The sequence below is a fragment of the Oikopleura dioica genome, chromosome 2 (genome assembly GCF_907165135.1).
Source record: "Oikopleura dioica chromosome 2, OKI2018_I68_1.0, whole genome shotgun sequence".
NCBI lineage: Eukaryota > Metazoa > Chordata > Appendicularia > Copelata > Oikopleuridae > Oikopleura > Oikopleura dioica.
Genome location: NC_137292.1, coordinates 9,995,023 through 10,015,309, shown reverse-complemented (window position 1 = coordinate 10,015,309; position 20,287 = coordinate 9,995,023). Strand labels below are relative to the sequence as shown.

Sequence of the window (20,287 nt, the reverse complement as noted above, 5' to 3'; positions counted from 1 at the left end):
TTAAATTTCGAAAGAATGAATCAAAACACGCACACATTCCACACTGACAGCTCGAGGCTTGAAGACAACACGTGCCCTACTTCAGTCCAAATAAAAGGTAAATCAAATCTTATTGAGCTAAACCTAAGTGACTTGAGGTCTAATTAGGGATATTTGCCGATAGAAACACTTTTTCTTGCTTCTCAGCAGTTGGATATATTTTTGACCTTGGGCCTTTGTTACGTTGGAAAGATTCGCACCTCTCTTTTGATTTATAATTCAAGCAGAATGATGACTGTCTGAACAAACATGAATAGGAACGTTTATTTGGGAGCCTGCAATCCTGCTCATTTCAAACGTATTTACATTGAAAATTATCGCAAGCCGTAAAGTTTAGTCTTTTGTAAAAGAGCCAATGAATGAATAATTTTACTATTTACGTCCCGGACAATAGCTCCGCGTTTTCGAGAGACAGAGCATTCAGAAAGAGCTTGACAGAAGAAACAACTTCAGAGGAGCAAATTAAAGAGTTTTCAAAGATCCTGTCAAATTCTACAGAAAATCTTGGAGAAAAAAATGGACCTTCGATCTTGCGGATGAGATTTGAAGTAGGCTTCGGTAAGTCCGCATTTAGCGCTGGAAAAAGGTAGTTTCCTCGTTTGGAGAAAACTTTATTTTACTTTATTGGGAGCAGTTTTCTAAAAATGTGATGACCGCTTACCGGGTTTATGAGGCACTAAAGCCATCCACATCTCATTTAATATGTCAATTTTGAACGCTATTGATCACTTCATTCTACCATTTTTCATAACTCGGTACTGGGAGTTTTCGAACTTTTTTGGAATCAAGGAAGATTGATAATATTTTGAGCCCTAAAAAGGGCTCGCTGAACATGTACTCGAGGTTTACTGGCATGGATTACGCTTCCTCCTCGTTAAGAGTGTCGTATTCTTGTCCACTATCGATTACAGTCACCCTTCCCACTGGGAAAGTTCCCAGTATTCACAGTCCTGGAAAGGGTGCCTTTGTCAAGACGAAACCGTCAAGAATGGCTGACTCTCGTCAAACCCCTCCTTATATAGACATCCCTGAGAAACAAACAGCAGCTCTAGAAAATATCAATAAACAAACAATTTTCTTTCTTCGAGGAAAACATTCGAGAAATCTCTCTAAAAGCACTTTTCCCGTTTAATCGCCCCATAAAATCGTACAGTGACAGGACAGGCCTCTCAAATCGCCCAATTAATCAAAATTGTGGGCATCTGAATAGTCAGCTTATTCGGCGAAAATTAATTGGGACTCAATCAGCTTAGTCCAGGAGTAAACCCGTCGTTTTCTAGTGCTGATGAGCATAGTCATTCTCGTCTTCCGGAGCTGTTACACCGTTTACTGGGAAGAGCGCCAGAAGAAGAAAAAGGAAAAGAAGCTAAAGGAAGACATCGAAATGATGCAGAAAATCGGCAAAAGTACTGACAATGTCTTCAAAGTCAACACTCTCGAAAAGAATTCAAACCTTCAAGTAGTAACGTAAGCTAAATAAAAAATGACGATTTAAAAATAACCTATAATTCTATTTTTAGCCAGTCGACGCGTTTATTAGAAGACGAAGATAATGTGTTTTAATAAAGTAAAAAAAACTTGAATTGAGCGAGAGAAACACAACAATAAAGATAATCACATTTGAGCGCGCGGATTTCCGATGCTCGTCATTCTTGTTGATTTTTATGAAAGCGGAAAATCAGCCAAACGATAAAAAGCAGATTCTATCCAAAAATATGCTGAGAGGTTAAAAATAGAACAGCAGCTGTGTCGACGACGAAAATATTTTTATTATCTAAATGAAAATTAATCAGAGTACTTCTGAGTCGCATTGCTTCAACAATATTTTGGTGCAAGAAACAGTCATGTCATGAAAATTTTCAAAATATTTTCCACCTCCAATTAACGATCAATCACATGGCTTCATTGAGGTTCAAAAATATGTAGAGCAGTCATGTGATCTCTTTTTTAAAAGGTGCACCACGTAACGTGGTCCCCAATTACCGTGTCTTTCTCAACCGCGTGATTATCTGCTGCCGAGGTATTCGAACTTGAAATGGACGATTTGAACTTTTACGTTTGGCGTAAATTCGAGTGCATGTTATCTCTAAGTTCACAGAATACGATAAGTGAATAAGTAGCACTTGAGAGGTGCCGGGTGTGGAGTCAGCGGATTCCAGGCTAGCGAAAGTGAAAATGTCTGGACTTAGAATCTTCCCTCCGGCTCTGAATTGCATTGACATGACGTCAACACATCCGAAGATCTTCACACTTTCCGTCCTTCATTCCCCAATTCAGCTCGTGTTAAATATACGACGCTGAAGATCATTAAATAAACTCGCGAATTAATAAGATCAAGACAAAACAAAACGAGAAAAAGAGAAAGGCAAACGAATTTTCTAAGAAACAGAATTCAAAGGTATGCAACAAAAGAAGGGAGGGTCAGTCAAGTTGGACGAATTATCGTGTCTACTTTCTTGTTTCGAGGACAACTGTTATTATCAATGCTTACTTGTTAACATAACTTGCAAAGTTCGTGAGAGCTATTTGTTTGATAAAAGCAAGACAAATGATCATTTTTCTATATGCACTTGGTCCGATACTTGAGTTGATGATCTTTGAATCGCTTAGTTTGACATTTTTCGATTTGACCTTGATTTTAGCAAAGAGGCGAACTCGTCAAGCTAGGCAGTGTTCGCCGAGCCTATGATTTAAGAATTAAGGTGCCGGTGGGTAATTCAAGCACTAGACAGGTTCTATGATATTTGGCGCGTTTGATTTTTATCCAAGCTAATGTCACGGTTGTGCGGAATTCCAGTCTCCAAGTAGAAATTTTCGAATTTTTAGAACTGATTGAAAAGCTGTGACCACGCAGCTTTCGGCCCGCGGCAGCCATAATCTGCATGAGACGCTGGCATCCGTGGAACCGGACCGGTTACTCTAGCAGCTACCTTGACCTTCTATCTTGATTCCTTCATGTCCCTGGCAGACTTGTCAATACTTATAACAGGCGTATTTTGAGCATAAATAGGACAAGAGCCTTGCTGAATACGCGAAAACCCAGATGACCCCGTGGACTTAGCATATAATTCACTGAATAGGCCTTTGTCTGCTGCACCGAGACGAACCGAACTTGAACCAAGGAGACTAGGCAGGAAGAGATTTCCCGGTGGAATGTGGCATTAGACTACTAGAGCAGGGATTCTTCACTTTTGTACCCGCCCGGAGCAGCGAATTTCTTTCCTAAAGCACGGTCCCTGTCATTTGGGAATCTGCGGCTGCCACAGATCTCAGAGAGAAAAGAGAGAAAGGGTTGACCTCTAGGTAAAGCCCGATCCACTACTTTTCAGGTACGGCATCAATAATGCTTTCAACATTCTCCTATTAAATAGAATCGACGAGATCATTAGACTGAAGACTCTTCAGTAAAAAGCACGATTTTCTGATTTTGTTTTTTTCTTTCTTATAATATATTTTCATTTTGAGTAGAATTTTTGTTAGAACTTTTAACAAAAAAGCTAATTCTATCAAATATTTTCTATTCCTTTTTCTTTGCATACAATTGTTACAATAGAACCGTAATTTACGCAAGATCAAAAGATCCTTTGGGCGCTGTCTTTTTCGTTCTTCGAGGAAGACACTTCTTCAAACAGCTACTGAGTCTTTTTCCAGTATTAAAAACTTGCTAGCGCTAAATTTTACAGTGATCTTCAGTACAATGGACATCCGCCCTAAGGGCTTCGAATGCCATTGAGTTCAATAGTGACTTCGTGGTGGAAGAGTTCAAAGAAATAGCTGGAAGCCTCTCCTCGTGAGAGGAGTGGCAGATTATTACGCAAGTTATCTTGTTTCATTAGAGTTTTTTAATACTTTCATGAGTAGAATTCCAATGCTCATAACATACAGACTTTTTGAAGGGTTCTTTTCGGTTAGTATACGAATGATGTTTACGAAATTAGGATTTATATGGGGCCAGCCTTTTGACAGTCGATAGTTCAATAGCTCATTGAGCTCTAGAGTTATTAATTTTGAGAACCTTGGCTTTGCTTCCCAAGGCCATCCATATGTCGATCCTCTCGGGTTGTCTGCTTTCGTAGTTTCTCATGACGCTGAAAAAAGAACTGGGCGGAGGTCGCAGAGGTTCGATGATGATTGAAATGAAACAATTTCCTGCGCACGCAGAAAAAAGTTCAACGCAATCGGTGGGAAAGCTTGCGTTTAGTATTTATGCGCTCTATCAATCGAAATACGGAAGAGGACGTGCGACCTTTTCATAAAACAAGCCTATCGAGCCACACACGAAAATGAAACTCCCGCAGCCGATCGCGCAACATCCTCCGATACTTTCTCCGCCTTCTTTTTTCTTCGTTTCTTCCTCTTCATCACTGAACCCATCCTAGAAAAAAAACTTCGATTAGCTGCTCTTCTTAGTACTACTACATATTCTCTTGCTCGACAGTGCGCTAGAAGTTCGTCGATAGCAGCGATTCTCTCGTCTCCCATTTTCAGAGGGCATGAATTTCTGCAAAAATGTTTTGAAATTTCCAGACTGAAAGTCTTTCAATGATTCTCCAAGAATACCCTCATGAATTTTTCAGCGAATCTTCTTTTTGTTTTGCTGCCAATGCCGAAATTCGCTGCAATCACCGGCAAAACGGATTCTTCTATTTCAATCTCTCACGCAACTCTGGCAAAATTGTATTTTTGATACTTGAACTCGTGTTTTCTATCATGAAAAGTGCATCAGAACTGACCCGTTCTCACCATAAAACAAAATTGAAAGCGGAAATTTCTTTGTTGAAAAAAATATTTTATGAGCTGAAACAGTAGTCTGCCTTTGTGCAAGCGTTAACTGTAACTGTCTGTGGGCAGCTCATCCCAGAAGTGTGAATTCCAGCGTGAGGCCTGACGAGTAAAGAGAATTCCTCAGGATTATCGTGAAGGAGAGGACCCCCGCTTGGGCAGAAGATCTGACTCTCTGTAAAGATGGCGCCCCGGGGTCAGGGCCTAGCACGAAGTCGCTAGAGGCCCGGGCGCTAGCGATAATGGCAGATGAGTTGATAGAACGTTACCAACTTTTTAACGCGATCCAAATACCAATTCTCTAAATCTATCACTCAACCTACTTTTCAACATTTTCAATTTCGAAATTTCAGCCATAGAAGAAGTCTCACGAAGCAGCTACTAGAGATCAGTCCAGAACAGCAATTCCGTAAAAAGAAGAAAACTTTATCGATCAAGGAAGAGAGACGAAATCAACAATGAGATTTCTTTTTCTAGGTAATTTTTATCTATTTTTATTAATCAGAATTAGATAAATATAATTTTGAAAATTATCAATTTTTCATTTTCATTTTTCATGACCAAATATAGTCGCGATTCTATGCGCTCTTTTGGACCAAGATAGAACTCTGGTCAGTTCATCAAGACGATCGAAGAACAAAGGACAATCCAGGAAAGGGCCAAAATCCGCGCCAGAGTTTTTGACTTTCATTTTACATTTGTTTTACGAGGTTGTCTATTTTTTAAACCGGGAGTTCCGATATCGGAAGTAAGCTAAAAATAGTAAAACTTGCTATTTCGGGCAAACTCAAACTTTTTTTGGCAATAAACTTTCATAATTTATAAAAAAAAATATTTTTTCGCAAGAACTTCGATGAAAATTCTTCCCTGTAAAGTGATTTAGCAGATTGCCTTATTTTCTGATCGTCTGTTGAGGATTTGAAAGTGGCCGTGATTTTAAAAGGCGTTTTTTGTTTGGCCTAGAGCCCCACACAATGGCCTTGACCCAGGCAGGGTCTTTGTAAAGCTGCGCAGTCTCGTGAAGTCGTGAATACACTTTCCGCAGCGAAAATTGCCACCGTTTGGTGTGAAGTTAATAAGCGCTCACGCAACTGCTGCTTCCGGCAGTTACTTTTACTTACTCCGCCTCCGACTAACCGGCATCATTTTCTTTTCGGTTTCGTTTTTTACGTTGCCAATGACGCCACCATAAAAAGCTGGAATGCCACCCATTTGCTTTTGTTTTTGTTGCTTTATTGTTTTTGTCAGAAGTGCCGTTTTTACCCGCGTAAAGAGCAGCTTAATAATCGCCTCGTAAATAAGAGTATTTACAAGTGTGTTTCTGACCCTTGTAGAACTCGTTATTTTCGATGAAAGGTGAATTTCATTAATGAGCTTATTTGCCCATCCCAGTTGTGGTTTGAGGAATGTGTGTACCTTGAATTCCTCGAGCGAGCCTGGCGGTCAATGTTAATTCCCTCCGTGTACCATTTTGATCCACATCTACTCTCGCTGCACTCACAGTGACTAATCCCTTAATTCTCGTGCTACAGTTCGGAATGAAATAATTTACGATATCCAGATAGGCGCGCGTTTCACCGAACCTTAGCACCTAACGTGTTTTTCTGCTGTTTACAGGAGCAGGGGGTGAGCGATTGAGCCACCCAGCTGGTGCGATCCACGTCGCATTTTGACCCTTGATCAGTAAAAACTGCTCGATGGACCCGTTCAGGCGGAAGCGCCCGTCGCGCAGGAAAGCCAGCAAGGACCGCGTTGAGTGTAAATTTTGGAAAGTCGAGGTAAGATTCTCCGCTTTCATCTTCCAAGATTGATGACAGACAGAATTCCTCGAGGAATGTTGTCAACTAGGTCAACTGTACTTGTTACCATCCGATTTTAGAAAGCAACGAAACGATGTCGTAAAACCGTAAACAGTACTGGTGCGAGTCAGCGGAAAAGTTGCCGGCCGCTCGAATGGAAAATCGTCGAAAATCAACCGGAACTCAAGCCAAGTAAGTTTTTAGCGCTAGTTTTCAGATTCTTGTTTCTGAAACACCAATGCCGGGCTAATTTAGGACAATCTATAGCTGATTGATGAGTGCGAGTGATTCAGACGTCTAGGCTGAAAATTTGCTCACTGAATTTGTAATTTTTCAGGACCTGGCCACTATCTGGTCGCGAATGCGAAATACTCGAAGGATCAAATGAATCCAGCTCGATTTATGAGCAAAGGAATCCGCTACGATCGAAGGAAGAAGAGAGCCCTCTGCCTTACCTTCAAGCAGGCGATTTTCTGCGAATCGAATAAAGACAAAAAGGTAAATTTGAGGCATCAGAACGGGCACTAAATGTGAGTTTTCGGAAATTTACAGCTTTAGTCAAATAATAAATATTGCGAGATTTCGCCGCCCTGGGTGGGCCCGTCTTATTTTTGAGCAGCTAAAATAGCGCTCTTAGGCGAAATTTTTAAGAACAGAAGAGCTTAAGCAAAAGTGAAAGGAATTTATTTACTCTGAGAATGAGCAAACTCGCCAAGTAGCCCTTAAGTGACCCAAATCCTTCGCCAAAGTGATTGATCTTGGATTTAGTTGAGCTTGAGGACAAAACTAAAAAACATTCCATAACGTTTGCTCTTGTAGGCCTGTGGATTTCACGGAGACGAGAAGAACGCTCCGATGGGTTTGTTCGTCAAAGTCATGTACATTCGCAAAGACAACTCCAAAGCAGAAAGAACAATTTGGGAACGGATCGATGCAGAAGGCGAACCAGGTGTTTGGACCACGACAGATCCAATTAACATCATGGACCCGAAATATTTTGAAGACGAAAATTACGGCATCTATCGACCCGGTCAAACTCGAAAGAAAAAGCCCCAGGTAGAGAGAATTTGCAAAAAGGTTATATGAGTCGCATTCTAGTCGCAGATCAAGAAGAATTCAAAAATCCGCGTTTCAATCGAAGCACAACGCGGGTCTGCTAGAAATTCCATCGTCGCCATTGATGACATCAAAATTGATTATTGCAACAGAAAACCTGCATCTCCTCGTCCAAGTAAGACGTCCAAGGAGCGATTCAATTTCTATCAAAAACTCTTTTCAGCTCTTACCCCCTGCGAAGAAATTTTAATCCAAGATCCGACTTGCAGCGGGAAGAAATGCAAGAGCATGAACTGCATCATGATCGAGCCCGTCGAACTCGGCCCAATGAGAGAGCAGGCGCGAAGAAAAGCCGCTTATTTACCGGAAATGATCATCGAAAATTTCTCACCAAGAGGCGTTTTTTACGATAATGAGATGTCTCCATCACTCGTAAGTAGCTTCGTTTATTCGTAATTAGACCTATTCTCTTTTCAAGGAATGGCCCAAATGCAAGTACAGTGAACTGACAGAAGACTTCAACTTCTGTCTAAAAGCATTTGCAGTATCCGAGCAGATCCGCTGCAGGTAATAAACAATTTGGTGATTTTGCACGGGGATAAACGTTGCACTAGTGACACATCCTTTTCAAATTATGACTAGACCTTATAAACTGACTCAGACGAGTGTTAGCACATTAAATTCACTCCAGTAAAACTTCATCTCTAACATGTTATTTTGCTATTTTCCACGAATGTGCGAGAGTACGGCAGTCGGAAAAAAAACATTTGAAAATCAAATTTTGATCATGAAACCACTCTTAAAAAATCATTAAAGCGATCGTTACGTCCAGCTGGAGCGATGTATGAAAACCGTGGCAGAAAGCTGTGGCGAGAAATTTGACGGAGAAGACCTTCTCGCAGACGATTTCCTGAAGAACGAGATCTTCGACTACTTCAAGACAATGAGGCTATTCGAGGTAAGCATCAGACATAAACCGGGCGAAAGCGCTGAGCTGGCGAATTGCATCCGCTATATACGTCAAGGATTTTACAACCAGTTAATCTGCCGAGCTTAAGTAGTGTTCTTGTAAAATTAACGGCCTTTCTTCGGTGGTTGTGGAAAGATAGCCCGCGGTATTTCGAAATCTATCCCCCGCCTTTTAGTAAACAGAAATCGCGTCTGAATCAGCATAACCGTAAATAAAGGAATGTACCCGACTGCAGCTCTTTCAATAACAACATCGTAACGAGCTGAAAAGTCAAAGGAAACGAAGGGATCGAGCGGTCGACGCAAGATTACCGGAAAATGAGCGAGTGCGCCTATTTGGCGTCAGATTGCTCTTAATCTAAGATTAAAACTCATTGAAACGAAATGATCCAAGGCAGGGGTCAGTTTGGTGTAATGGAATTCAGAGCAATATAAAAACCCGGAAGTCGGATTACATCGCTCAACTGAAAAGGGTCGACTCGTTTTCTAACAGTATTTCAGCGTCTCTGTACGAATGAATCGACCAGGCTGGTGATCAACTCGCACATGTACGAGCCCGACTGCCCAAAGTCCCAAAAATACGAACAAGAACGATGCACAGCCATTGCATTCGAACCTAACCCGCTCACTCCTGACGGAGAACTAAATTGCAGGTAAGACTCTTCCCAAGGGCTGAGAGCTGAAACTCGAGACAAACCGTGGTGAACTTTTTTTAAGAGTTCAAGAGTTTTCAAAGGCGCCATTGTCTATCTTATTTTAAGTTAATTTTGACAAAAGCGCGTGGCTTTGGGCCAGAAATACCTCAGAAATTCCTCGAGCTAGAATCCCCTCTGCTTTTTCAGTATGAATTACAGTAATAATTGCACAAACAGGCCCGCCGTCGGGTCGGCACTCGATCCCATTGAGTTGGGACCATTCAAGTTTGGTTTCGAGTTCGTTCGACATCGGCATCCGTGTGTTTGGACTCCAAACGGAATCACAATACGCCCCTGATGATTTTGAACTCTTTATTTAACGAACATTCCATCGGGAAGCATTCAATAGTAGATCGTTTACAAATTTTCACGAACGGCCAGGAACTCTGAGGAACTCTTTCACTTCCAGGCTAATATTGGCCCAAGCCCGCGGAAATAAATTTTGAGTTTCCCCCGCTTCTATTGTGATCAACGTAAGTAGAAGATAGGATACACAACTCTTGTAATTCCTCGTATCTTTGTAAAGATTCTTGATCAACTATTTTTCCAGTCAATGGTCAGAAACTCGCAAATGCCACAGCAGAATAATCGACTCGTGTACTTTCTACTCTGGCCTTGACCTCATTCTTCTCGGAGTCGGAAACGCGATACAAGATTGGCCACCCTGCCCGACTGTGTGATCTGCTCTTACGAAGAAAGAACGCGCGTATTCAAAAACAACAGGGATCGCCCTGCCACATCAAACCTGTCACTGTAAGTCTACCGCGCACTATTAAAGTATTGAGAGGCTGGGACCGTGCTCCATTTCTAAAATTAGAAAAACCCCCAGCTTGACAGGAACTCATCGCCTCTCTGATGAAGCAGATGAGTAAAGCCAGTGTTTGACACGCCTAATCGAGGCTAAATGTGATCAAATAACAAAGCCTTCATTTTAGTTCCTTCTCATCACTGCCTACACGAGAAAAGCGAGCAAACTTCTATCTGTATCTCTCCTCCTACCATGAGTGTATAAATTATGACTGTACAGCTGAATATCTATCTGAATTGAATTCTATTCGGGAACCGAATTTTAAACCCTTCCTTTTTGGTTAGTGAACCACTATCAAAACTACCTCTTTTCTTTTTTCTTGTTCCTGAAATTTTCAAGCAAAACCAGATGGTTCGAGTTTGCAACTATTTAAAACAAAACCGAAGTGCTTTATTATAAGTCAAAAATTATCTCATCGAAACGAGATAAAAGTTCATCCAACTTTTGAAACAACTATTTATATAAATACACCAATGCTACTGTATTCAAAAACAGCTCCAAAACTGTTCGATTTCCCCTCAGTTCAATAAATTAAAATTAAAGCCCTGCAATTTTGCATAAAACAACTGCGCTTTCAATGTTCTACTAAATAAATGTTCATCGAAACACTTTCAAAGAAACATCTCGAAAAATAAAGAGTCTTTATTTTCGTCAATATTTTATTATATACAGGAGAAAAATGCGTGAACACCATTTTTATGAGGGCGTTGGAAAGAAAAAAATAATCATCGAAGTGTATGAATCAGGCGGTTTTTAAAAGATATTTTGCGGTTGGTTAGTTTTTTGGCCGAGAAAGTAGTACGAAAATTGGAGCTGCTTCTGCTCAATGGAAAATTGTTAATTTGGACACCCGATCATATGCAACACACGGATCAAAAAATCGACAAACAGTAGAATTGGTAGTTCGATGTTGAGAAAAGAAAGAAATAACTTTTTCGAAGCGCCAAGAACGCGCTTCGTAACTTTGCGAAGAAAAAATATATTAGTGAACGTGTCTTTGTTGTGTTGTTGTGTCTTCAGTTGGAGTTGGAAAGAGCAAGGGCGGACTAAAAAAGAACAGTAAATTAAAACAGTTGAATTCCTGAGCGGACTCATTCCCAATCAATTTGGACCGTGTTGTTTAGGATGTGAATAATCAACTTTTTCCTAGCTAGTCACCAGTAAATGAACTTACAACTTGGGAGCCGCGTCGTTGCTGAAGAGCAGCCATCTGTTCTGCTGTGGGCTGATTGGCGGTTGTAAGGGATTCTCGGCGAATAACGGGTGGTAGTTCTCCGCCCGGCATGTCTGAAAATTTAGACATGAGAATTGGCGTTTTTAGGTCGTGGAAATCAAAGTTAAGCCTTCCCAAAATTATTGGTCATTAAACTTGGCCCATTTGAGGGACAACTTGACTTTATATCTGTATGAAATAATATCGACTTTACTCACTTGGAACTGTCTTCGCCGCCAGTGGATTAGCCATGGGATTAGCTGCCTTCTTTCCCGACTTCATGTTATAATCGCCAGAGTCGAAATACTGTTTGTTTTTTCCCTGCAGTTTCTTCATCAGCATCGCGTTCCCTTTACGTTTGTCGATGTTTCCATATTTGGATCTGAGGGAAAACTTTAGCGGGAATTTAAATTCTCAATTAAAGAAATTCGCGCCAAAGAAAATAATCTTCTTGAGCTGCTTCCCTTTATTTCCTTTGGCGGACTACATTCTCGAAATTATACAAATAGAATGATCGAGGACGTCTTTATACCGATCAACTGTTGAACGCTCAATCTACATTTAGGAAATGGGAGCTAGACTTCTTTCACTCACCGGAGTTGGTTCTCCTGTGCCTTGAGTTCGTCATGGTTGTTCTCCTGATCTGCCATAGTTTTTTTATGCGTTTCTTAATTGACGATTACGTAAGCACGGAAATTCCTCTTCCGTAAAATCTCGGTTATGTAACAGAAAAGATAAAGAAGCAGCCAGAGTATTCGGTTATTAATATAAATAGACTGTTTTTGTTCAACTCGGGTTCGCCGGCAACCCCTCAACAAAAATGCTTTGTCGAGGATTACACCCGCGCCGCTCGATCACAATTGAAACGACCGCGATTTTTGATAGGATTCACGATCAAGGTTCACCAAAGGTTCGCCTTTTTATGGACCTGATCGATAGCGTTATCAAAATCAAATTTGAAGAAAAAAATGGCCAATTTCAATAACGTGACAAAATTGAGCGGGGTTGCTTCTCAGCTGACTTTTGAAAATGACAGGAGTAAAAGTGGGATAGGAAAGACTTTGATAATTTCATTTATAGCGCGATTGGATAGATCAGCTTTCAGGATTAAATAGTAGGAAGGCACGGGAACATAAATAAATAAATACTTATTTACATGCATCTTGTTAGTAGTGAAGTAGAAGTAATTCTAACTAATAATAAATAAAAAAGACTAATTTTAGTCTGTCTTCAGTTTTCAACTTTCTTATCGAGTCTGCAAACAACATCAAACAGTTTTCCGTTGAGTTTTTTCGCGATCCACTCGTTTTTCAGCACAGCAAGTTTCATCGAATCTGAGTTTTTGGTTTGAAAAAATCTAAGAATTGAAAATTCCACAATTGATCATAAAAACTTATATTTCAAAACCACGGTCCTATTTTGAACTGAGAGTGATAGTTGGTATGAATAGCGCGACCCATGCCCTCAAAAATCAGCAAGTCGCATTTCTTCGCGCTCAGAATTTCAACAAGTCGCGTTGGAACTGTCTTCAAGTTCAAACATGGTGAGCTCGACTCGATGTCCGTGACGATGAGGGATTCGTTGTTGACGAAGCTCTCAAACTCTGGGCAGAGATGGTAGACTTTTGGCATCAGTGCTACGAGCTCAGAATAGGTGACGTCGTTCAACGCAGGTTTCGAATTTGCGACGAGGACGACCTGAAAATGAGAAATCTTGAAATCAAGGAGGAAAATTCTCAAATATCCTTATGACGTGTGAACAACGATCACTCGAGTGACGTGGATCCATTTAAGGGGTTGTTCCAACTGGCAAGTGGTTTTTACAAAAGCTCCACTTTCAAAACTCCACGCGTCACGGTTAATTTTTTCACAGGAAGAATTTAGAAAAAAAATGCAAAGTGGGGGAAAGAATAGGATAGTTTTTATAGCAAGAAAGGGGAATTTTACGTCACTTACGCTATTTTGACGCTGTTTTAGTGAGATTTAGTGGAAAGGCCGAGGGCGGGGAATGCGACTAAATATCACCTAATATCCGCCACTGCGGGTGTTAATTAACCCTTTGACGACGAGAATAAGGGCGACATGACGCACTTGACTTAGTAAAGTATTTATATTTACTACTTGACTCGGCCCAGCGCCACTCCGAAGCAGTAGCAGTAAAGTTAATTCACAATTTCGCGTCGCCGACATGACGCCAGAAATATTGTTGCCATGTGAGCTCAGAACAAAAAATCATAATTCTAAATCGTTATTTATCGGAGTTAGTGACACTTATATCGTGTCGAACACACGGATAAGTGGCGACTTTCGAGCTTGCCTTGTCAAAATTTATCACAAGAAGACCCACATGACGTCAATTGAAAAAATCGTCGAAAAAACACTGGCATAAAATAACAGTAAAATAAAATCGCTTATCCCACTATAAAGAGCCTCAAGTACCTGAAGATTGTCTCTCAACAATTGACGGACGAAAGGAAGCACTCCTAGAATCACATCGGCGCCAGAATTATCGCAGAAAATGCAAACACTTTTGTATCTTCCTAACTTCTCGTAAATTGCATCGAAATGGTCAACTAACCAGGGGCGTGGTTGAATTTTCTCTAAGAAAAAATCAGGAGCAAGAAATGCGTGATTTAAAAACCTAAAGCTGATGAAAATTGCAGGAGGCCGTTGGCAGCGCCGTCAAAAATGTCCGTTACTGCTTTTGCACCCCAATCGAACATGTTCCCGCCCAGGATGCCGCGGAAACACTCCTCCCATTGCTTTTTGTGGTCGGTGAAAGAGTCGATTTCTTGAATTCTTTTTGCGAGAAGGGGCAAGAAAAACTCGTTCTCCTTCTTTTTGATGTGAATATACGGGTCAGGGAAGAGCAGTTCGTTGAGAAGGTCTTCCCTCATGTTTAGCAGTTTTCGTACTGACAGTCGTCCATAGGAACTTAATGAATTACTGTTACTTACGGTAGAGTGACAAGCTATTTTTGAAAAAGAAAACAAATGAGACCAATCGCCAATTAATAAATAATTTGGAGTCGTAACGTCACATGAGAAATAATCAAAAAGGACGGATAGGAAAGGGTTACTTCCGAACTATAAATCAGATCACTTATGAACTGATTCCGATTCTGGACTGACTGACTCGACACTCACCCCGGTTTACGTCGCAGATTGTCTAACCGCTTGAGGTATTTTTCTTTGAACTCGGAAATACGGTTATCGACATCGCTTGAACTGACTTGAGATTGTTTCGCGATGGAGGCTGTTTTTCCCGTCGACGATTTTAAGGTTGCTGAAAAAGGGTCTTTCCTTTATTCTTCGATAACTTCACTTACCTAACCAATATTCTCTGGACTCGTTGTCATCTGTCAGATCCCACTGATCCGCTTTGTACGAGTCAATCAAATATGGAAAGGGCTCACACGCGATGTCCATTTGATCCAACTCCAAAGTTGATATCGAATCATCATCCTTCGAATTGCTCGTTGAGCGTTCTCGATAGCCCGTGCTCGAGGCAAAGTTCTCACCCCAAAGTTTCGTTTTATCAACGCGGCTTGACTGCATAAATGCGCCAATGGCTCCGAGAAATCCTTCATGGCGGAGAAAGAGGGGCTGAATCGTGCCTTTAGACCAGTAGTTGATTCCAAAGCTGACAGTCCTCATTGTCTCCATATGTCCTCGTATGAAGAAGCCGCCAAATATGACTTTCTTGCAGTTGTTGAGTTTGGCATAGAGGTAAGCTAGCTGCCCGATATCGTTGGAGATCATATGCAAAAGTGACTTGGCTCGGTCTTCTGGTTTGAATTCTTCAATTTTTGACGACTTTTGGGTGGCCGCCTTGCAGAACGATGAAGCCGTGATGTCGCCAGAAAGTCCCATGTTTCCGTAATCGCCGCCGCCAATCGGGGTCCCTCTGTGTCAAATTAGCAAAATTATTGAATGACGTCAGAAGGGTAATTTTAATTTCAAGAGACCCACAACCCGTAAATGTCGCGAACAAGTGTGTCCACGCCGCTTCTAGAGCCCTTTTCGGCAAGCTCAAGAATATCGTCGAAAGATTCCTTGCCCGTGAGAAGACGACCGAGGCCCCAGAAAGTGCCGCCGCCCATTGATGTTCCGCCGACGCGTTCCCAATCGTCTGCGCTTCTGATGCAACAGATTGAAACACCCGATCCAATATTGACAAGTAAATACGGAAACAGGCTATCGTCATTTTTCCGGAGCCTGTATAATCTTCATGGTCGTATTTGGGCTCCATTTCGTCTTTGTCCTTTGAAAAGGAGAACGCTTCATGAGGAATGTTTCTCAGCCAAAAGAAGGGTTATAACTTATAAGATTTGTTGAATGGTAAATACCAAATGGTAATTAGGATTCTAATTCATAGAAGGTCTATATTAGTAACCCTTATCAAAAAATTGCAACCTCTTACGACACAGCCGATTTCGTCGAGCTTGATAGGTTCTACACCAATCTTTTCTTTTAGCAACTGAGCATATTTAATGCTACCTCCGCCTGTAGCGAAAAACTCAACAGGGCCAGCATCCTGCGTTCTGGCTTTGACTCTGTCTCGAATGAAATCTAAGGCTTCCATCAGGTATTGATTTTCGAGCACGATGAAATGTAGACGTGGGAGGATTTTGTCAGTTTCTGTCATCATATTTTAATAATGATACACAATGAAAATATACCTGAGACATCATACAGCTCTTTTTCGTCCTTCTTAACTTTGTTTATCCTAAACTGCAAGTCAACAGCTATTTATGGAAGTTTCTACGAGGAAGAAACCTTGACTGTCGAGTAATACGCGAGCTTTGTAAGACTGCCACCGATATCAATCGCGAACGAAGCTGCATTTTCGAAGTTTCTCAGCGGATAAGAAAGAAACTGATCAATTTGAATGGACTTTGGTTCCTCCATTCGATCATCCATATTTTCTGAAAAAATGAAATCATAGAAGAATATCAAGATTTTCGATTATTTAGATGGGATCAGTGAACAAACTAACAAACTGGTGCATGTACACGCCACTGAAAACAATAGTAAGAACTACGAAGAACCAACTGAAGTAAGAAAAGAAGGCAATGAATGGAACAAACAATGGATTCCAGCCTCTTTTCTCGACGAACTCGAGGTAAAAATACGAATCTGAACTTGATTGCAGATGTCTCCTGTATCTTTGGACCATTCTATAGCGCGCAACTTGAGATAATGAAACGGGCTTTTGCACTAAATCGCGGATAGCCCCGTCCAAATCTCCGAAACGGTAGTGGAAGCCAGAGGAGAGGGTCCTTTTTGGTTCAACCCAACTACTTTCGTGCATAACTTTTGCAACATCCGGATTGTACCACATTCTAAAATACAGTAAAAAATCCGTAGAGAGGATCTCAACCTGGGCTCGGCAAACTGAGCTGTGTAAAAACCTGTCACAGGTCCTGTTTCCTGTTTTTGGGGAATCTGTCTGAGTACCTGTGTAAAATCGGGTAATAATTTGGGCCTGTCCTGAGTACCTGTGTAAAATTAAGGGGAAAAAATTTCTTTAGCTGTCCCTGTTCCTGTTTCTGTCTTAAACAGGCCTGTGTTTCCCGCTCAGGTCCTGACCATAGACAGGTTCCTGTGTAACCAGGTCAGGAACTGCATAAGTCAGGGAAAATATTAAAAGAAATCAATCGCGAAAGACGTAAAAAAGAGTTCAACAATCAAAATAACCGATAAATTCGCGTTTTTTTGTTTCTTAGTAATATTTTTTCTCAGAAATATCCTGTTTTTTGTCCTGTCACAGGGCCTGTTTCCAGTTTTCTGACCTGCTCAGACCTGTTCACGCAGGCCCTGACCTGTGTAACCTGTTTGATAAGCTGTGTAAAAAAACCTGTCTGAGTACCTGTCTAAAATCAGGATATTTTTGCTTCCTGACCTGTGTACCTGTGTAAAATATGGGACAGAAATTTTTTTTCCTGTTCCTGTGTCTGTTCCTGACACAGTTTGCCGAGCCCAGATCTCAACCTACTCATGTGCCATTCTCGGAAGAGAAAACCAGTTTGGCTTCTTCGTCACTTCTTTCATAGCTGCACATAAATCGTAGTGATTATTCAGGCTTGGGGCCACACCATTCAGAATGCCATTAACATGACTGTTTTCGGCAGCGAAGGCGTAAAGCGACACCAAATCGTCTTTATGAACCCAGTTCAAAGGATTTTGCCCATGACGCGAAATAGGACCACCGATAAAGCATCCGAATTTGTGTAGATACTTCATCAGCAAACCATCCTCTGGGTCAAGTACGAAGCCGTTTCGAATTATCACATGTCTCGTGTTGATATCTTCAGGCAGAGCGGATTCAGTCTCCCACTGTCGAACCATTCTGTTGATCTTATCGTTGAATCCGCCTTCGTCTTCTTCTGTCATTATCCGAAAATGGGTTCAATAAAATGAATGGAAAGATAAAGTAACAACGACTAAACTGATCGTCTTTTGAAGATCAATAGTATTGAACACAACGTCCATCAAATCTTCTGTCTCTTGATTTATATGATAGTACAGCGTAGATGACGCCTGTACGTATACTTTCAGAGGATTTCCTTGTTCCGCTCTTTCCTAAACGCAAGAAAAAAAAAATAACTCCTGTTCCTCACCTTGCAGTACATCGCACAAGTTTTAGCCGTGAACCAACGGGAAGTCTGAAACCGCTCGATGACATCTGTCGCTTGAAAATTTGTCGAGACCATCATGCTTGGCCGCTCCATCCATCTGTTGCCCGCCAGATTTATAATCGCTCTTGACCAGATATTCAATTTTATCCTACTAACCTAGGATCGACAAATGCCCCCGAAATCCGGATCGGGTTTTCGTCGGGTTTTCTTGAAGTCGGAATTCTCCGATCGGGTTTTGTCGGGTTTTCGTCGGGTTTTTGTCGGGTTTTTTTATCGGGTTTTCTTAGGATTTTTTTCGGGTTTTTGTCGGGTATTTTTCGGGTTTTTATCAGGCTTTAATCGGGTTTTCGTCGGGTTCTCGTTGGGTTTTCACGACACTATAGTAGAATCAAATATAATGAATCCAAGTAGGCGAATTATGAAAAAATAGATCCGAATATGGACATAAGTTTTGGCATACAGAATTTCGGGAGCTGTCTGTGAAGAAACTGATGAGTAGATCCGAAGAGAAACCCGACGAAAAAAACCTACAAAAATCCGAAAAATGACCCTACAAAAACCCGATTTTATAGGGTCGTCACAATTTCCGCGTCGGGTTTTTGTAGGGTAGGCAGAATCCAACAAAAACCCGACAAAAACGTCGGGTTTCGATCGGGTGTCGGGTGGGACTTGTCGATCCTAGCTACTAACGGCAAACTTATGAAAAAGTATATATCAGTTCCTTCAACATCTTTTGGCGCTTCATCCCATCTCAACTGCTGCCAAGTGATGCGGTCTTGACCGGGGTAGCGAGATATCCACGTGACCCGGTGACCGCGTTGCTTGAGGTAGCTTGTTAGTAATTTTCCTATGTGACCCGATCCCCCGCCGATCAAAATATGCATTCTAAAAGTGGATTGATATCAAGGAGGACTCATTCAGTGGATGGAATTCGCACATCACATGTGTGTCACTCATTTTTCATTTCATCTTTCACATCATTCTGCGTTCTCGTCAGCTCCTCCAAGAAAACATCGCACTTATTCATCAACACCTTGCAGCTTTCCTTGAAGATCACACACGGACTGAGAGCACCAACGGTTTCCACTGAAAACAGCGCGACCTCGCGATCTCTTCCCAATTTCACAATGTCCTAAATACCAAAAATGGATGAGAACGAGTGCTCATGGTCATTTTCGTGAGATTTACTGCTTTGCGGCTTTTGGCTATTTACTCACCCTATATTTTTTGTGACGGAAGACTTCTCGCGAGTTGGCGTCAACCCTGACGTTGACCACTTTCGCTTCGTCATCGATAATCTCAACCGTGCCAGGCGAAAACATTTTCTGGATTTCGACCGCATCGTCTCCGCGGATCGGCTCTGTGAATTCTATCGTCGGTAGAAGTCGATAGAAAGCTGTGCAGACTAAAATTAATCAGATTTCATTTGATTATCAAATTAGTTCTACCTGGGCTAAATTTCGCGTGGTCCCGGCCAATCCCTCGGAATGCATGAAGCTCAATATCGATAATTTGCTTTGGCCTAGGAATCTTTATGAGCCATCATTCTTTATTCACATCATACTTAATTTTGGCAATGGTGATATCGTGAAAGCAGGGCATTACATTCATCGTTTCTTTCTGATTTCCAACTGGCGACCACTTCAACTCACTAGATTCCACAATTTGTACATGGTTTGTCGAATTCTTTTGATGCTTGCCAATGACTTTTAGGTGGAACTGAAATGCGTTACATATGTTTTACACCAATTATTTTCTACCAAAAGCGAGTCCTCTTCTTTTGCTCCTTTAACATTAGCTGCCTTCGTACAGTCAATGGAAGTCATATCCTTTTGTGCTCGATTTTTGAATTGTCGGAAGTCTGCTTTTATTGGAATCAGACCTAATCTCGATCATACCAAGAGTTAAGAAACATTTTTACCTAATCGATGGGCGAGAACTTCATCTTGAATTAAAGTAGTATTGTTGTAGATCAGAATTCTGTCAAAGGCCATCTGCGGTACTTCGGCAATCATGATCCGCCGCAATGTATTTGACATTGCAGGGTCAATGCCTCTGATGTCGAATTCGACCTTTTCCAACTCTCCTTCTAGATTCACACATGTAGCTGGAAACTGCGTCGTGGATGTAATAACGATCTCTGTCTGTGCGATCTTCTGTTTTAGCGTGAGCTCCTTTTGGTCGTTTATATTCAAAGATCCGATTCGTGGAGCCGTGTACTCGTCCTTAACATCAACATAGCGAGCACTCAGACTGTTGACATTCATTCTGAAACTATGGTTAACGC

At 41.4% G+C, this 20,287-nt stretch overlaps 6 protein-coding genes across 7 annotated transcripts; 2 read left to right on the top strand and 4 right to left on the bottom strand.

Annotated features, from left to right (window-relative positions):
• Positions 1-165: 165 nt before the first annotated feature.
• Positions 166-1,733, top strand: LOC145699475 (uncharacterized). The gene is made up of 3 exons (XM_081776748.1): positions 166-597; positions 1,320-1,506; positions 1,560-1,733. The coding sequence occupies exons 1-3, from the start codon at positions 399-401 to the stop codon at positions 1,600-1,602; spliced, it is 429 nt and encodes a 142-aa protein (XP_081632874.1). The 5' UTR covers positions 166-398; the 3' UTR covers positions 1,603-1,733.
• A 390-nt stretch (positions 1,734-2,123) lies between these two features.
• On the top strand, positions 2,124-10,768 carry LOC145700631 (uncharacterized). Of its 2 annotated transcripts, XM_081777942.1 has the most exons (14): positions 2,124-2,437; positions 5,175-5,298; positions 5,392-5,473; positions 6,506-6,599; positions 6,701-6,812; positions 6,958-7,118; positions 7,440-7,676; positions 7,719-7,851; positions 7,900-8,108; positions 8,155-8,243; positions 8,493-8,634; positions 9,147-9,298; positions 9,891-10,093; positions 10,276-10,768. In XM_081777942.1, the coding sequence occupies exons 2-13, from the start codon at positions 5,280-5,282 to the stop codon at positions 10,018-10,020; spliced, it is 1,560 nt and encodes a 519-aa protein (XP_081634068.1). In that variant the 5' UTR covers positions 2,124-2,437; positions 5,175-5,279; the 3' UTR covers positions 10,021-10,093; positions 10,276-10,768. The 2 variants fall into 2 exon arrangements, with proteins under 2 accessions (XP_081634068.1, XP_081634067.1); XM_081777941.1 differs by lacking the exon at positions 2,124-2,437 and having other exon boundaries at positions 5,097-5,298.
• A 4-nt stretch (positions 10,769-10,772) lies between these two features.
• On the bottom strand, positions 10,773-12,098 carry LOC145700670 (uncharacterized). Its single transcript, XM_081777988.1, has 4 exons — positions 11,956-12,098; positions 11,580-11,743; positions 11,323-11,435; positions 10,773-11,194 (listed from the first exon to the last, which is right to left on the bottom strand). Exons 1-4 carry the CDS (start codon positions 12,009-12,011, stop codon positions 11,165-11,167), a joined length of 363 nt encoding a protein of 120 aa, XP_081634114.1. The 5' UTR covers positions 12,012-12,098; the 3' UTR covers positions 10,773-11,164.
• Positions 12,058-16,284, bottom strand: LOC145698177 (4'-phosphopantetheine phosphatase-like). The gene is made up of 10 exons (XM_081775378.1): positions 16,139-16,284; positions 16,042-16,093; positions 15,756-16,000; positions 15,335-15,582; positions 14,689-15,266; positions 14,507-14,645; positions 14,002-14,294; positions 13,800-13,960; positions 12,780-13,058; positions 12,058-12,699 (listed from the first exon to the last, which is right to left on the bottom strand). The coding sequence occupies exons 1-10, from the start codon at positions 16,280-16,282 to the stop codon at positions 12,592-12,594; spliced, it is 2,247 nt and encodes a 748-aa protein (XP_081631504.1). The 5' UTR covers positions 16,283-16,284; the 3' UTR covers positions 12,058-12,591.
• Positions 16,285-16,314: 30 nt separating this feature from the next.
• Positions 16,315-18,126, bottom strand: LOC145700646 (epimerase family protein SDR39U1-like). The gene is made up of 4 exons (XM_081777957.1): positions 17,983-18,126; positions 17,856-17,944; positions 17,358-17,759; positions 16,315-16,704 (listed from the first exon to the last, which is right to left on the bottom strand). The coding sequence occupies exons 1-4, from the start codon at positions 18,091-18,093 to the stop codon at positions 16,332-16,334; spliced, it is 975 nt and encodes a 324-aa protein (XP_081634083.1). The 5' UTR covers positions 18,094-18,126; the 3' UTR covers positions 16,315-16,331.
• Positions 18,127-18,927: 801 nt separating this feature from the next.
• LOC145700644 (DNA-directed RNA polymerases I and III subunit RPAC1-like) lies at positions 18,928-20,287 on the bottom strand. Its single transcript, XM_081777955.1, has 6 exons — positions 19,922-20,287; positions 19,761-19,882; positions 19,565-19,719; positions 19,449-19,522; positions 19,218-19,405; positions 18,928-19,132 (listed from the first exon to the last, which is right to left on the bottom strand). Exons 1-6 carry the CDS (start codon positions 20,265-20,267, stop codon positions 18,950-18,952), a joined length of 1,068 nt encoding a protein of 355 aa, XP_081634081.1. The 5' UTR covers positions 20,268-20,287; the 3' UTR covers positions 18,928-18,949.

Bases quoted from the DNA above. Each gene is read 5' to 3' on its own strand.
- LOC145699475 (XM_081776748.1), top strand. From the start codon at position 399: ATGAATAATTTTACTATTTACGTCCCGGACAATAGCTCCGCGTTTTCG. The intron at 598-1,319 runs GTAAGTCCGCAT...GTCGTTTTCTAG, and splicing joins GAGATTTGAAGTAGGCTTCG to TGCTGATGAGCATAGTCATT. The intron at 1,507-1,559 runs GTAAGCTAAATA...TTCTATTTTTAG, and splicing joins TCAAACCTTCAAGTAGTAAC to CCAGTCGACGCGTTTATTAG.
- LOC145700631 (XM_081777942.1), top strand. The intron at 6,600-6,700 runs GTAAGATTCTCC...ATCCGATTTTAG, and splicing joins GTAAATTTTGGAAAGTCGAG to AAAGCAACGAAACGATGTCG. The intron at 7,677-7,718 runs GTAGAGAGAATT...GTCGCATTCTAG, and splicing joins CTCGAAAGAAAAAGCCCCAG to TCGCAGATCAAGAAGAATTC.
- LOC145700670 (XM_081777988.1), bottom strand. From the start codon at position 12,011: ATGGCAGATCAGGAGAACAACCATGACGAACTCAAGGCACAGGAGAAC. The intron at 11,744-11,955 runs GTGAGTGAAAGA...GTTTTCCCTCAG, and splicing joins GCACAGGAGAACCAACTCCG to ATCCAAATATGGAAACATCG. The intron at 11,436-11,579 runs GTGAGTAAAGTC...CTAAATTTTCAG, and splicing joins GGCGGCGAAGACAGTTCCAA to ACATGCCGGGCGGAGAACTA.
- LOC145698177 (XM_081775378.1), bottom strand. From the start codon at position 16,282: ATGGATGATCGAATGGAGGAACCAAAGTCCATTCAAATTGATCAGTTT. The intron at 15,267-15,334 runs GTTGTGGGTCTC...AATTTGACACAG, and splicing joins CTTGTTCGCGACATTTACGG to AGGGACCCCGATTGGCGGCG. The intron at 13,961-14,001 runs GTTTTTAAATCA...ATTTTTTCTTAG, and splicing joins GCAATTTTCATCAGCTTTAG to AGAAAATTCAACCACGCCCC.
- LOC145700646 (XM_081777957.1), bottom strand. From the start codon at position 18,093: ATGGAGCGGCCAAGCATGATGGTCTCGACAAATTTTCAAGCGACAGAT. The intron at 17,945-17,982 runs GTGAGGAACAGG...TCTTGCGTTTAG, and splicing joins CTTGTGCGATGTACTGCAAG to GAAAGAGCGGAACAAGGAAA. The intron at 17,760-17,855 runs GATGGACGTTGT...AACCCATTTTCG, and splicing joins AATCAAGAGACAGAAGATTT to GATAATGACAGAAGAAGACG.
- LOC145700644 (XM_081777955.1), bottom strand. From the start codon at position 20,267: ATGAATGTCAACAGTCTGAGTGCTCGCTATGTTGATGTTAAGGACGAG. The intron at 19,883-19,921 runs GTAAAAATGTTT...GATCGAGATTAG, and splicing joins AGTTCTCGCCCATCGATTAG to GTCTGATTCCAATAAAAGCA. The intron at 19,720-19,760 runs GTAGAAAATAAT...AACGCATTTCAG, and splicing joins AAGAAGAGGACTCGCTTTTG to TTCCACCTAAAAGTCATTGG.